This window comes from Anomaloglossus baeobatrachus, chromosome 5, assembly GCF_048569485.1.
Source record: "Anomaloglossus baeobatrachus isolate aAnoBae1 chromosome 5, aAnoBae1.hap1, whole genome shotgun sequence".
Lineage (NCBI taxonomy): Eukaryota > Metazoa > Chordata > Amphibia > Anura > Aromobatidae > Anomaloglossus > Anomaloglossus baeobatrachus.
In genome coordinates, this window is record NC_134357.1 from 57,518,371 (window position 1) to 57,534,225 (window position 15,855).

The 15,855-nt window shown below is 49.3% G+C and overlaps 1 protein-coding gene across 2 annotated transcripts in view; it reads right to left on the reverse strand.

Moving 5' to 3' along the window:
• STN1 (STN1 subunit of CST complex) overlaps positions 1-15,855 on the reverse strand; it is an 82,029-nt gene that overhangs the window by 48,455 nt on the left and 17,719 nt on the right. For both annotated transcript variants that reach the window (XM_075348530.1, XM_075348531.1), the window contains exon 2: positions 147-278. In XM_075348530.1, coding sequence (XP_075204645.1) covers positions 147-255 — 109 coding nt within the window. In that variant the 5' untranslated portion in view covers positions 256-278. The remainder of the gene's footprint in view (positions 1-146; positions 279-15,855) is intronic.

Genomic DNA, 15,855 nt, shown 5'->3' on the forward strand with positions numbered 1-15,855 from the left:
TGTGACACCAGCTTAAGTGGTAGCTACAGATTAAAAAAGTGTCCAGAGATAACACGTCCAGAGTATTAGATATGTTCTTTTCTCACTTGACAGCCAAGGAAAATGGAACATTTCTCGTAATACACTCACCCTTTGTCTTTACTTACCAGGTACTTGATGAGACTCTTTTAGTTCCAAAATGTCTCTAATGTACAACTTGGCAAATGCTAAGAACACTGGATCCAATCCCCACAGCAGTGACGGGATTTCTTCCATGAAACGTGGACGTGTTCAGAGATCTGAATGACAAGACAAATAACCGGAAATCATCTAATAGAAGCCTAAAGGGAATGTGTCATCAGAACATTATTTAGCATTACATTTAAAAAAAAAACAAAACAAAACAAAAAATTTTCTGAGCATGCTGTAACCTAAACAAAGGTCGAAGGAGGAGGTGAGCTGTGACATCACCTATGGTGGATCCTGTGGTATCCACTGTATATAGAGATGTTACCAGTCATTGTACAGGAGGAGGAGGTGAGCTGTGACATCACCTATTGTGAATGGTGAATCCTGTATATAGAGGTTATCATTTATCAGTCATTGTACAGTACGAGGAAGTGAGCTGTGCCATCACCTATTCTAAATGGAGGATCCTGTGTGATCTACTGTGTAAAGAGGTTATCAGTCATTGTATGAGAGGAGGAGGAGGAGGTGGGATGTGACACCACCTATTGTAAATGACAAATCTTGTGTTATTTACTCTATATAGAGGTGCTACCAGTCATTGTACAGGAGGAGGGGAGCTGTGACATCACTTATTGTGAATGACAAATGCTGTGGTATCTACTCTATATAAAAGGTGTTACTAGTCATTGTACAGGAGGAGGTGTGCTGTGACATTACTTAATGTGACTGATGAATCTTGTGTTATCTACTCTATATAGAGGTGTTACCAGTCATTGTACAGGAGGGGAGGAGGTGAGCTGTGACATCCTCAATTGTGAATGACAAATCCTGTGTTATTTACTCTATATAGAGGTGCTACCAGTCATTGTACTGGAGGAGGTGAGCTGTGACATCACTTATTGTGAATGACAAATGCTGTGGTATCTACTCTATATAATGGTGTTACTAGTCATTGTACAGGAGGAGGTGGTGAGCTGTGCCATCACCTATTGTAAATGGTGGCTCCTGTGTGATCTACTGTGTAAAGAAGTTATCAGTCATTGAATGAGAGGAGGTGGGCTGTGACATCACCTATTGTGAATGACGAATTCTGTGTTATTTACTGTTTATAGAGGTGTTACCAGTCGTTGTACAGGAGGAGGTGTGCTGTGACATCACTTAATGTGACTGATGAATCTTGTGTTATCTACTCTATATAGAGGTGTTACCAGTCATTGTGCAGGAGGAGGAGGTGAGTTATGTCATCACCTATTATCCTGTGTTATCTACTCTATATAGAGGTGTTATCAGTCACTATACAGGAGGGGGAGGAGGTGAGATGTGACATCACCTATTGTGAAGTTGAATTCTGTGTTATCTTCCCGAAAAATTCTCACGTTCTCCATTGACTTCCATTATACTCGGCATACATGAAATGAGCCCGTCCAAGAGACCGACTGTTCATAACAAAGTATCAAGTACCGAAGCATGGCAGTGCTCGCTCATCACTAGTTCCAACTTCTCCAAACACATGCACACCCTGTTCAGCAGAGCATACACATGTTCTCAATAGGAAGAGGGAAGTCATTCTACAGGAAACAAAGAGATTGGACAAGGAAATTTTACATTCCCAATCCTTTTTGTTTGGAGTATCATCATTGGGGGGAGGGAAGTTTAGATGGTTGACTAACCTTGGCGAGTTTGTCCAACAGTGCTCTATTGTGTATGAGATCTGTCTGCTTCCACTGGAGATATGCAGCTCCCTGAAGAGGACTTGGGAGTAAGAAGCCGCTCATTCCCCTCACCCCATTTAAGTAACTATGTATGCTCAACTGAGCCAAGTGTGCACGTATATAAGGGAGGTTAGAAAAAATACAACTGGTCTCAAATGTGCATAAAATACATTAAATGTATTCACCACATGCACAATTTTTGGCCCAAAATAGCACGTCTAACTCGGAAATGTGAGTAAAGCGATGCATGATGTGCTGATTCATTTCCTGCATTATTGTGTCTCATCTCAGATGGTGAAAAAGAAGTCAACCGAAATAATAGGTGAATTATAGAATCTTCAAAGGCAAAATGAGGTTTTAACAAATAGCCAACTCCCATCCCTAATCTGATAAAACTTTATGAGCATTAGAACCAGTCAGACCACAAGTCATACTGAGGACGTACAATTATTAGTGGAGTAACCACTAGAGCCGACAGTGTTACTGATTGTTTCTATATTAAGCCATTAGGATATTTTTGTGTATGTACTATTTTTTTTCTTTTGACTGACTGGGTGAGTAATGAGGGTGACTGATAGACCCCCTCTCCATTACTAACACCAGGACTTAATGGCCGTTGACACTACACCGCTGACTACAACCCCAAAAACTATTACCCCGAATGCTACCGCAACTCGGCAAATCGGTAAGAAATGAGGCAAAGCTCCAGTATTGAAGCCTCTAATGGATGAACCACTTCTGAGATGGGTATGGGCTGCTATTTTGAGGCTGGGGAGGTCCAAATAATCATGGACCTTCCCAGTTTTGATAATACCAGCCCCCAGCTGTCTGTTTTACCTTTGCTGGTTATCAAAAATAGGGGGGGTCACTACATTGATGTTTTTTACATTCATTCATTTTAATTAACCACTAGCTGTAGTACCCGGCAGTAACTATCTCTCTGTTTCTCTCCCAGTCTCTGTTTGTCTCCCTCTCTGTCTGTCTCTTTCTCTCTCTCTTTGACTGTCTGTCTTTTACCCTGTCTCTTTCCCTGTCTGCGTCTGTCTCTTTCCCTGTCTTTCCTCGTCTGTCTCTTTCCCTGTCTTTCATCGTCTGTCTCTTTCCCTGTCTTTCATCGTCTGTCTCTTTCCCTGTCTTTCATCGTCTGTCTCTTTCCCTGTCTTTCATCGTCTGTCTCTTTCCCTGTCTTTCATCGTCTGTCTCTTTCCCTGTCTTTCATCGTCTGTCTCTTTCCCTGTCTTTCCTCGTCCGTCTCTTTCCCTGTCTTTCCTCGTCCGTCTCTTTCCCTGTCTTTCCTCGTCCGTTTCTTTCCCTGTCTTTCCTCGTCCGTCTCTCTTTTGACCCTGTCTGTCTCTTTCCCTGTCTGTGTCTGTCTCTTTCCATGACTTTCCTTGTGTCTCTTTCCCTGTCTTTCCTTGTCTGTCTCTTTCCCTGTCTTTCTTCATCTGTCTCTTTCCCTGTCTTTCCTCATCCGTCTCTTTCCCTGTCTTTCCTCGTCCGTCTCTTTCCCTGTCTTTCCTCGTCCGTCTCTCTTTTGACCCTGTCTGTCTCTTTCCCTGTCTGTGTCTGTCTCTTTCCATGACTTTCCTTGTGTCTCTGTGAAGCCCCACAGGTGTAGTGTCAGTGTCGGTGCATTACCTTCAGGGACTCCACGTTGCTGGATCTCCGTCACTGGTAGGAAATCTTCTTGTTTGATCGTGACGCCACTCTCAGTATTGCGGTCAGTGGGGACCGCCACTGCAGGTTAGGGGACGCCTGGGGCTGATGGTGGGTGCAGTCGGATGTAGTAGCCTCCTGAGAGTGAGGCAAGCCCCAGGGCCCTGTGTAGGTTTGTAGTACCACAAGTCGCAGAATAACCACACAGGCAGGAATGTCTTTCAAGGGCTTTACTCACATTTGATGGCAGGGTGAGTAGCCCGGGCGTAGCTGGGATGAACCAGGTGGGAACCAGGTATCCTTCAGGCTGACTTTATGAGGGTGACTACTGACTCGCCTTCCTTAGCCCTTGGTGGTTTGGGGTGACCCCGACTTTGAGTCCCTATGGGGGTCACCCAGGGAAGATGCTGCAGCCTCTCTCTCCCCTTCGTTCGCCGTATGCTTGTTCCCCGGACCAGGCCACTCCAGCTGCTTGCCTCCTGTGACCTATGGGCCCTCACTGTGGTTACGTGGCTGCGGCTTTTGTGGTGTTGTGGTGTGGGCTTTGAGAGCCCCACACCGGCAGGTTTAGCAGGGAAAGGTGGATCTATCCTTGCTTCGGGATCTGCCGCCCGGTTGGGCCTGGTGCTCTCTAGCAGTCTCCTTACTTCCCACTCCGTTGCACTCCCTAGCTGAAGCTGGCTTTCAGGTAGCACTCCTAGTTGACCGTTCTCCCCCGTCTGTAGCCACTGCGCGGACGCTGTCAGATTGCACAGCTCCAGGGATCTGCTCCTCACTTGAGCTCCCTGGACTCTACACTGAACTGGCTCACTCCTCCTCCTCTCCTGTTCTTGCCTACGCCACCTAGCAACCAGACTCTCCACCACACCCCTTGAGAGGAGATGGAGGCTCTACCCCCTCCACTATTCCAGTGAAGGTGAAGGCTTGCCCCCTCCTGGGATCCCCAGGGGTCCTCTCATGGGTACATGTGTGAGACCTGGTCACTATGCGCCTGTGTTCCACACCCCAGTCAGCCTTCTGGATTACCTGTATTGTACTGTCCCCAGAATGGGTGCAGTACTCAGTGGTGCCTGACCAGGTCAGGGGCGCCACATTCCCCCTTAGTTATCACCAGCACGTCCTCGGGCTGCAAGACAACATTTTAAAATGCATAAAACATTAAAACATGTAAAACATTTTTAAAACCACCAGGTATCAGACATCACCACCCTCCACCCACAAGTCCGTTAACCCACCCAAAACCCTCTCAGGAGGCAGGTCACCGGTCCTGTTGGTAACCAGGTCTGGGCCATCCGTTTCCCCAGACCTTTCCTCCAATCTTCCTCTCCCGTTGGCCGCGACTTCAGCCACTTCTGGCAGGATGTAGAGGCGGCTTTCATGGGCTGGTGGTTTCAGGGTCTACCTGGCCTGGTGGATCCGCGCCTTCAGCCCCTTCTGGCAGGATGTAGAGGCGGCCTCCACAGTTGGTGCTGACCAGGTACCCTCTTTGTGGTGGTGAGCCAGGGCCCCATAAACAGGCGTGCTCTCTGGTCGCAAGTGAGCCAAGGCCCTATATACGGACGGACTCCTCCTGGTTGCAGACGAGCCAAGCCCCTAAACAGGCTGGCTCTGGTGGCGGTGCCACTGGTGTAACTATTTACACTGCGAGAGTTTGTGGCTATAGCAAGTTCATAGCCTTAAAGTTTATTTCTCACAATAGTTTTTGTGGGCACATGCTTAAACAATAACGTTGCAAACTTTTCAACTTGTCAAACTGGTCAAACTTTCGGTACTTCTTTCTTTACTTTACTCCTTGGTACCAGGGCTTTGGCCTATTGGGCTACGGCACCTGCTGTTTTCTTGCTCCTTGTCATCCTCTGAGGTAGTTTCATCTGTAGGCTCTTTGTCTTTTCTTTCTTCTTTGGGACATGGTGCTACGTCTAAGGCATAGTAGCCCCTTTCTCCTTGATGCAAGGTGAACTGTACTGCGTCTCCAATTTTCAAATTTCTGCCTGAATGTCCTCTGGGCAGGTGGGCTTGAACATCTCTCCGATTCACAAATATGCCCTCTTTTATTCCTCTTGCTACAATAAAGCCGTATCCGCTTTTCAAATTGAAGTCCTCCACAACTCCTCTGCAAAGGGGTCCTCTGACCTGGGCTTTGGATCTTCTCAGGGCTCGTTTTTCTTGCAGGTCTCTGGCTGTGACTTCTCTCTGCTCTGGAGACTGTGGTGTTGGAGGATACTTGGCTCTGCTGCGCCGTGTCTTGCGGGCTGGGTTCATGCCTGCAGGCTCCCAGGTGAGGTCTTTGGGCTGATCTTCGTCAGCAGACGGGGTTAGGTCTTCCTCATCCCAGCGAGAATAGGGCAGCATCTCTGGCTCTGGGTATGGGTCCACTGCTGGTGGCACTGGAGTCAGCTCCTCAGCTTCCTGGCCTCCTCTCCCCCTTAGTTCTTCGCTGCACTCTGGTTGTGGCAGCGCTGGGGCTGAGTGGTCCTCAGCTGGTCCGGGCGGTGGACTCTCTGGCGCGGCTGCAGGAGTTGCCTGAATCTCCTTGGGGGTGCGCGGAGGGCGCAGGTATTGATCCACCAACCACTGCGGAAACTTGGCCTCCATATCGGCCTTCAGCTGCCAGTATGTAGAGTCTTCACCTATCAGGGATTTCCTAGTAGGGACTTCCTCAGACCGGGGAGCGGTATCTGCTCTGGCCTTGCAGGCCGGGGAAAATGATGATGCAATCTCTTGGCGGGCCGCGCCTGGCATGGCGGCGGCCTGGTCTTGGCGGGCCGGGCAGGGCATCGCTGCGGCGGCCTGGTCTTGGCGGGCCGCGCCTGGCATGGCGGCGGCCTGGTCTTGGCGGGCCGGGCAGGGCATCGCTGCGGCGGCCTGGTCTTGGCGGGCCGCGCCTGGCATGGCGGCGGCCTGGTCTTGGCGGGCCGCGCCTGGCATGGCGGCGGCCTGGATCAGCGTCGCTGTTGCAGAGGGCTCTGTGCAGGCTGAGCTGGGCGTCGCTGCTGTGATCGGGACTTGACGGGCCGCACCTGGCGGGGCTGCGGCCTGGTTCAGCATCTCACTTGCGGCGCGGACGAGCGTCGCTGCTGCGGTGGGGTCTTGGCGGACTGGGCTCAGCAGGGTGGCAGCCTGGGTCAGCGTCACACCTGCGGCACGGATCAGTATCGCAGTGGTAGTCGGACCTTTGCGGGCCAGGCGGGGCATGGCTGCGGCGGCCTGAATTTGGCGGGCCGCTTCTAGCGTGGCTGCGGCCTGGTCCAGCGTCGCCGCGCCGGGCGCCTCTTCTGGGACCACGGGCGTAGCAGCAGGAGTCGGGGCATTCGCGCTGGCCGGGGCATCTCTGGACTCACCCATCGGTGGCAGCATCGGGGTCTGAGTCGTCGCCGCTCGGTCTGGCAGGCATCGCGCGGCTCCCTCCTCGTAGGTCCGAACCGCCGCCGCCATCTCCAGAAGCTCCTTGCGTTCTTCTCTGAGCCGTCGCACAATCCTGGCCTCCAGCTGGTCGCAGAAGATGGCAAGCTCCCGGCACCACCAGGCAGCAGAGCCTGGCTCTGGGTATCCGTGTCTGGATTCCATTTCCTCTAGCACGCTACTGGCTTCTTCTCTGCTCCGCCGTCTCTGGACGCTTCCGCTTTCTTCATCAGCGAGGTCAGGACTCTGCAGGGGATCTCTGGGTAGCCACACCTCTTCGTGGGCGGTAACTTCTTCCAGCGCGGGCTGCTGTGGTTTTTCAGCGCGCTTTTCATGGTGGCAATATGGCGGCGCTTCCAATTTTTCAAGCGGACCGCCTAGGCACATGGTCACCTGTCTGAACAGGTCTAGTCCTTATCCTGTTCGTGACGCCAGATGTGAAGCCCCACAGGTGTAGTGTCAGTGTCGGTGCATTACCTTCAGGGACTCCACGTTGCTGGATCTCCGTCACTGGTAGGAAATCTTCTTGTTTGATCGTGACGCCACTCTCAGTATTGCGGTCAGTGGGGACCGCCACTGCAGGTTAGGGGACGCCTGGGGCTGATGGTGGGTGCAGTCGGATGTAGTAGCCTCCTGAGAGTGAGGCAAGCCCCAGGGCCCTGTGTAGGTTTGTAGTACCACAAGTCGCAGAATAACCACACAGGCAGGAATGTCTTTCAAGGGCTTTACTCACATTTGATGGCAGGGTGAGTAGCCCGGGCGTAGCTGGGATGAACCAGGTGGGAACCAGGTATCCTTCAGGCTGACTTTATGAGGGTGACTACTGACTCGCCTTCCTTAGCCCTTGGTGGTTTGGGGTGACCCCGACTTTGAGTCCCTATGGGGGTCACCCAGGGAAGATGCTGCAGCCTCTCTCTCCCCTTCGTTCGCCGTATGCTTGTTCCCCGGACCAGGCCACTCCAGCTGCTTGCCTCCTGTGACCTATGGGCCCTCACTGTGGTTACGTGGCTGCGGCTTTTGTGGTGTTGTGGTGTGGGCTTTGAGAGCCCCACACCGGCAGGTTTAGCAGGGAAAGGTGGATCTATCCTTGCTTCGGGATCTGCCGCCCGGTTGGGCCTGGTGCTCTCTAGCAGTCTCCTTACTTCCTACTCCGTTGCACTCCCTAGCTGAAGCTGGCTTTCAGGTAGCACTCCTAGTTGACCGTTCTCCCCCGTCTGTAGCCACTGCGCGGACGCTGTCAGATTGCACAGCTCCAGGGATCTGCTCCTCACTTGAGCTCCCTGGACTCTACACTGAACTGGCTCACTCCTCCTCCTCTCCTGTTCTTGCCTACGCCACCTAGCAACCAGACTCTCCACCACACCCCTTGAGAGGAGATGGAGGCTCTACCCCCTCCACTATTCCAGTGAAGGTGAAGGCTTGCCCCCTCCTGGGATCCCCAGGGGTCCTCTCATGGGTACATGTGTGAGACCTGGTCACTATGCGCCTGTGTTCCACACCCCAGTCAGCCTTCTGGATTACCTGTATTGTACTGTCCCCAGAATGGGTGCAGTACTCAGTGGTGCCTGACCAGGTCAGGGGCGCCACATCTCTTTCCATGTCTTTCCTTGTGTCTCTTTCCATGTCTTTCCTTGTGTCTCTTTCCATGTCTTTCCTTGTGTCTCTTTCCATGTCTTTCCTTGTCTGTCTCTTTCCATGTCTTTCCTTGTCTGTCTCTTTCCATGTCTTTCCTTGTCTGTCTCTTTCCATGTCTTTCCTTGTCTGTCTCTTTCCATGTCTTTCCTTGTCTGTCTCTTTCCATGTCTTTCCTTGTCTGTCTCTTTCCATGTCTTTCCTTGTCTGTCTCTTTCCATGTCTTTCCTTGTCTGTCTCTTTCCATGTCTTTCCTTGTCTGTCTCTTTCCATGTCTTTCCAGGTCTGTTTCTTTCCATGTCTTTCCCTGTCTGTCTCTTTCCTTGTTTTTCCTTGTCTATGTCTATCTGTGTCTGTCTGTTTAAACATAAAAAGCTGTCCAATAAGCCCCTCACTTTTAGTATATGTAGGGGGCGTTGTGCAATTATATAGGTCTATATCGATTATCTATCTCTATAGCATTCATTGCTGTCCAAAAACGCAGGTGAAAAATGAACAAAAACGCACTTCTGCATCTAAATACTCATGGTGTGCACATACCCTTACACTGTACAGTGCAAAATTTGCAACAGAGCCCACATCAATCCTGCACAATTTATACTGGAGTCGTCTTATGTAGCAACTTTTTCCAAACACAATGGGTATTTCCGCACATCCTTTAGCTATAACCCTTAAGATCTGGCTTAAAATCTATAAACACCTTCAACATAGAGAAAAATGTAACTTTTTTAACTTAAGTTTCAGGTTTCTATTTTTATTCCTTAATTGAATTTCTTGTAAGTAAATCCCGGCCATTAACATATGCTGGATGTCATGTCTGCATGTCCATGATCTTCCCACCTTCACTAGCTCTCATGTATCAGCACAGCTTCATTCCTTGAATGATCTCCCCTTTTTGCAGCCATTAAGGAACTGTTCTTGCATGTGCTGCATAAGACTATGCCACATACTTTTTTATTTTTTGCAGTTTTCACAGCAGAAACTGAGCAGATTCTCCGCATTTTTGAGAATTTGAAAAGTTTTCACAAAATTTCCACAATGTTTCTGCTCCAAAACCTCCTAACAATCTCTATGCACATACTTAGAGGGAACCTGTCACCAGATTTGTTGACTATAAGCTGTGGCCCTCAGTGGGCTCTTATATACATTATGTTAGAATGCTGTATATAAGAGCTCAGGCCGCTGTGTAGAACCTAAAAATGACTTTATAATACTCACCTAACAGGTGGTGCGGTGCAGACTGGTCGGATGGGTGTCTCCGTTCTCTGGTATCGGCGCCTCCTCTTTCAGCCATCTTTGTCCTCCTTCTTCTGAAGCCTGTGTGCATCTTAAATGACGCGTTTTACGTCATCCACACAGGCCAGCATTGAGGTCCTGCACAGGCGCACTTTGATCTGATCTGAGTAGGGCAGATCAAAGTATTGTAGTGCGCCTGCGTGGGACCTCAATGCCTGCACGTGTGCATGACATAGGACGCGTTATGAATCCAGGCTTCAGAAGGAGGACAAAGGTGGCCGAAAGAAGAGGCGCTGGTACCTGAGAAAGGAGCCACTCATTCGATCAGTCTGCAGCGTGTTGACCGTATAGGTGAGTATTATAAGGTCATTTTTACGCTCTACACAGCGGCCTGGGCTCTTATATACAGTATATTAAAATACTGTATATAAGAGCCCACTGGTGGTGGCCACAGCTTATAGGCCCCAAATCTGGTGACAGGTTCCTTTTAACAAACTGATGCTGAGGATTGTGTGATTTCCCCTCCTCCGTCTGCAGTGGGTGCTGCACTCTTTTTACACTGCTTATGCACTACACTAAAGGCCGGTGTTACACTTGCCAGTGACTCGAGCGTCAATCGAGTCGCATCACTTGGCTTGGCCGGTTGCTCTCCGGACAGGAGTGTGCAGCTGCATGTACTTCTATGCAGCTGCACACTCCTGTTAGGAGAGGGGCACCGTGCCGGATGAAGTGACTCAATACTCACAAGTGTGACACCAGCCTTATTCATAGGCCAGAGTCACACTGGCGAGTGCCTCGCGTGTAAGGGTACTTTCACACTTGCGTTGAACGGTATCCGTTGCATTGCGTTGTGTAACGGATGCAACGGATGTGTTGCATGTAGTGGCACAACGGATGCAACGGATGCTGCAAAACAACGCAATTCGTTTTGATTTTTTTTAAATTTTTTTACAGTTTTACCAGTGGTAGACTATTGTAACGATCAGCTGATCGCTCCCTGCAGCCGACCACTGGGTGATCAGCTGATCGCTCCCTGCAGCCGACCGCCGGGTGATCAGCTGATCGCTCCCTGCAGCCGGCCGCCGGGTGATCAGCTGATCGCTCCCTGCAGCCGGCCGCCGGGTGATCAGCTGAGCGCTGTCACTTGCCGGCGCCCGGGCATGCCGGCGGGCGGGCGCTCAGCTGAGCGCTGTCACTCGCCGGCGGCCGGGCATGCCGGCGGCCGGGCATGCCAGCGGGCGGGCACTCAGCTGAGCGCTGTGACTTGCCGGCGGCCGGGCATGCCGATGGCCGGTCGCTCAGCTGAGCGCTGTCGCTTGCCGACGGCCGGGCGCTCAGCTGAACGTTCGGCCACCGCGAGCCAAAATAAAGTTTGATTTAAAAAATAAAAAAAAAAAATAAAGAGCATGCGCAGTGGAATCCAGAGGATTCCGCTGCTCAAAATAACGTTACATGCTGCGTTCCTCCCGCTGGGCGGAAGCAACGGAGCGTCGCCCAGCGGAAGCAACGCAGGTCCTTTTGGTACAATCCGTCACCCATACAAGTCTATGGGAAACAGCGGAATCCGTTAACAGATTCCGCTGTTTTCCAAAAGGGCGGATTGTAACGGAAGGAAATAAACGCAAGTGTGAAAGTACCCTAACTCGCATGGGTCTCTCATTGACTCACCTGGCACGGCTGCACTCTCTTGGCAGGAGCGAGTCGGTTGCATATATCTCTATGCAGCTGAGACGCTCCTGTCCCGAGAGTGCGCAGCTGTTCTGGGTAAGACTCCCGCGAGTTACACGAGAGGCACTCACAAGTGTGAATCTGGCCATAGGCTATGTTTTGTACTACAGCCCCATTCACATGGCTGGAGTGGAGCTGTAATTCCAAAAAACAATGCACCGCTGTTTCATGGAGACAAGAGTTGTTGTTTTTTCCACTCTACTCTTATATAATCCCTAAAAGAATTTAGGAGTTTTCAACAATGGTCAAAACATATTGTGGTGATTTGCACGTGTGTGGCGACTCTGATACGTTCCCCGGCGGTCTGAGGATGCAGATCACACGGCTCCAGCAAAGCAAGCGCTTTCCAAAACCTGCAGCAAATTAACAAAAAAATCAGCACCAGCCCATATGTGTGCTAACAACACCCAGAACACAGGCACCGAACCTAAACATGGCTTGCACAGTCCAGCGTGTTCATACAGGACACATTTTCCCAAGCGGGCTGCAGATTTAACTTATTTAGTAATATACAGTTATTTTTATGTTTTGTGAAAAATCCATGAAATGCAAAGTGAACTGTGCAAATGGCAAGCACGCACACGCGGGATCTCCAGGAGCTGACTGTGACGTCGCTCATGTAAATCCATGGTATCACACCCACAGAAACGTGATACCACAGAAAGCATGCAAACGTCCACAGTGGGGGAAGTGACGCCCAAGGGACTAGACCCTCTGCTTATTTACTAATGAGTGACTGGGCTGTGGGTGTCGTTTCACCACTCATCACAGCCTAGTGTCACAGCGCAGCATGTCGCACGCTCTCTCCTTCACTGGAGAGTGCCACAAGCAGTAATGATGCTGGGCTGTGATGAGCGGTGATACTCCGCCCACAGACCAGTCACTCATGAAGACTGGGGCTGACCTCGGTGATGTCAGGTCAACTGGAAGTTGACGTGACATCACCAGACATCAGAGGTCACGTGATCTGGATGGGCGGTCCGCAATAGTGCCATTCACAGGCACTATTGCCAACACAAGGTATTTGAGAGAAGCCTTGTTTCTCAGTTATATTGATGTGGCCAGTAATGCTAACTAGTCAACCACCGCTTTAATCAGCAGTAGATTATCATTACAGGACTACTAGGCGTGCTGCGGGTAGTCCAGAATATTCATGAGCTTTGTATATCTGCGAGATCTGCAGCAGAGAAAACATTGATCTTCTCAAAATGACACCAATCAGCTCAGTAAGTGACACATCGCTGGAATCAGGGTCTCTGTCTCTACATTATGCTGCTCTCAGATGGGGGAGCAAAAACCTGGTGACAGATTCCCTTTAATTAAGAGCTGACTGCTGTAGGTCAATAAGGCCGTATAAGAGTGCTTCAAGAAGGACAAGGATTAGAGATGAACAGACCCAAACTTTAAAGTACCGAACACGGTCTTTACAAAGAAATGAGTGTTTGAGTCCAGAGTTCAGGTGCTTTCGTATTCAAATCGCTGTGCTCGGGGACGCTCGGTGCTTGGCCCAGTGTGAGCTGCGTGCAGTGTTTGATCGACTCACACTGGGGGTAACAACAGTGTGATCGGATATGGCGTGCACAAAAAACCCAAAACAAAACTCTGCTCTTCCTCCCCCAAAAGTGCTCTGTTTTTGGCTGGTTGTATGTGGATGGAGACCCGAACTGCCCAATTAGTTATTTCCAATAGGGTGCAGGTAAAATAGCGGGGAAGAGAGAGTCAGGTCCAATGGACCCGTAGAAGCACACAAGAAGCGAAACGGCCGTTGTCCTTGGGGGGGCCTGCACCCGGCTCTCTTCCCTGCTATTTTACCTGCACGTTATATGGAATAAAAGCACTTTCTGGATCTTGGATGGTGTAAGCCGTGGTTTTCTACTTTATGGACTTCTGTTCTGGATATCTGCTCTCCTCGTCCACGTGCACTCATTACCATTTCTTCTAAAAGGAGGACTGAGGCTGTTCCAAGGTATTCGGTGTAAGGTATTGCACAGTTCAGTGCAGAACCGCTTCTGTTTATTACGTTAATTCCAATGGGGTTCAGGTTAAGTTTGAGTCCAGGCTAGAACTTTATCTAAAATTGGCTGAACCTGCAGAACTCGAACTTCAATGTGTCCTCTCATCTCTAACACGGATATCTGTGCAGCAAACATACAGTGTGTACAGGAGCAGGTAGGAGACTGTTAAAAGGGAGCCTGTCACCAGATTTGGGTCTTATAAGCTGCGGCCACCACCACTGGACTCTTATATACAGTATGTTAGAATGCTGTATATAAGAGCCCAGGCCGCTGTGTAGAACGTAAAAATCCCTTTATAACACTCACCTAAACAGTCAGTTTGGTGCAGACTGGTCAAATGGGTGTCTTCATTCTCCGGGTGCGACTCCTCCTCTATCGGCCATCTTTGTCCTCTTTCTTCTGACGCCTGGGTGCATGACGCGTTCTATGTCATCCACACTTGCCGGCACTGAGGTCCCGCACAGGTGCATTTTCATCTGCCCTGAGCAGGGCAGTTCAAAATATTGTAGTGCGCCTGCGCAAGACCTCAATGCCGGCCAGTGTGGATGACGTAGGACGCGTCATGCACCCAGGCTTCAGAAGAAGGAGGACAAAGATGGCCGAAAGAGGAGGTGCCGGTACCAGAGAACGGAGACACCCAATTGACCAGTCTGCACCGCACAACCGTTTAGGTGAGTATTATAAAGTCATTTTACATTCTACACAGCGGCCTGGGCTCTTATATACAGCATTCTAACATACTGTATATAAGAGTCCACTGGTGGTGGCCGCAGTTTATAGTCACCAAATCTGGTGACAGGTTCCTTTTAAGACCAGAAAAGAACATTGCACATCTGTATCAGGTAAGATTAGAAATTCCCCAGAGATGCATCTGCATGACACCGTGCAAGACATTCATTGTGCTACAGCTGAGATCCCTGAGATAAGGGTTTCCTGGCTCATCTGACTCTTGTGGTCTGCACCTCCGCTGATATTCGCCCACCCCCCAAAAATGAAGGTGGCGAGAAGTTCACATTAAAAAAGTGAGACCTACGCTCGCGAGCACAGAAGCTACGAAATGACTATTTAATGTGGTGAATCCAACCACTACATGTGACTTCTTACATTCTTATCCAATGAGGTGTTCAGTGCAAACATTACATCTACCGGTGCCTATGACAGAAGATTGCAATGTAACATGAGTAACCCCATTGTATGTATTGATAGTGACTGATGTGACCACCTAGTATCTGCACCTGGGACCGGACAGTTGGTCGAAATCTCATCTTTCTGGATTTCGGGGTGACCCCTCTTCACTATTATTACTTGTGAGTGCGATGGCAGAATAGCTGCCCATATTGCATTTCATCACAAGTGCTGACGTCATGGTGTGAAAGTGGTGGGCACAGTGTGGAAACCAGCTGGATTTAGGGTTTGTTTAGGTATGTGTGCTTACGTGCGATGGACAGCACAAGGAGCAATTATACGCAAAGTGCTAGTGCATCAGGCATTTTCACACACAGTCACTTCAAAAGACCATATTGTAGTGCAAAATATTTCATCTTTATTAACATGATTAAAAAACATGTACACAAAAGACACAAGACATGATAAAAAAATATATATGTACAAGGTGTAAAGTGAAGGGTCTATCAAAAAGGCATGATTTTAACACATTCCATTCATAATATCATTAGAAACTCATTTTTTGATCCTCTTTCTCTATCTATGCCATGGGTAGCAGGTGGTGACCTTTTGTCACCTCTTTCTACATCATTGCCATAGATGAGTCCTTAATGGGCTTCCTCTGATATCCTTATGATGGATGATGATTTGAAAATAAAGACTGTCAGGGATTGAGGCTTGGATCTCCTTGATATAATGTACAGTAGGTGGCGCCAATATGGGACGCCCCTTTCTGGCACATTGTCTCTGATATTCCATTTTCCCCCTCTGTCTGTACAATGTCCACACTGGAGTGAACATAATCAATATGACATGTATTGAATACACAGATAGATACTTTTTATTTACTATGCCATATTTGGAGAGCGATGACACCTTTGTGTCACCCCTCTCCATAATGTCGTTTTAGTAGGGTCTAATGTGATCTCTGATGCCAATAAAGCAAACTGTAAACTGTGATATACCTCTGAATGTGTCTGCGACATCATCATTTTAGATATGTGTTTTAGTTTATTTTAATTGAGGGAATGACATGGACACCTTATATGCAGCAATAATGGTACATTAAGGATATATTTGATGTAGGATATAGTTGATAATTATTTGATATATATATACTCCTTCTCTGTTAGAAATGCATA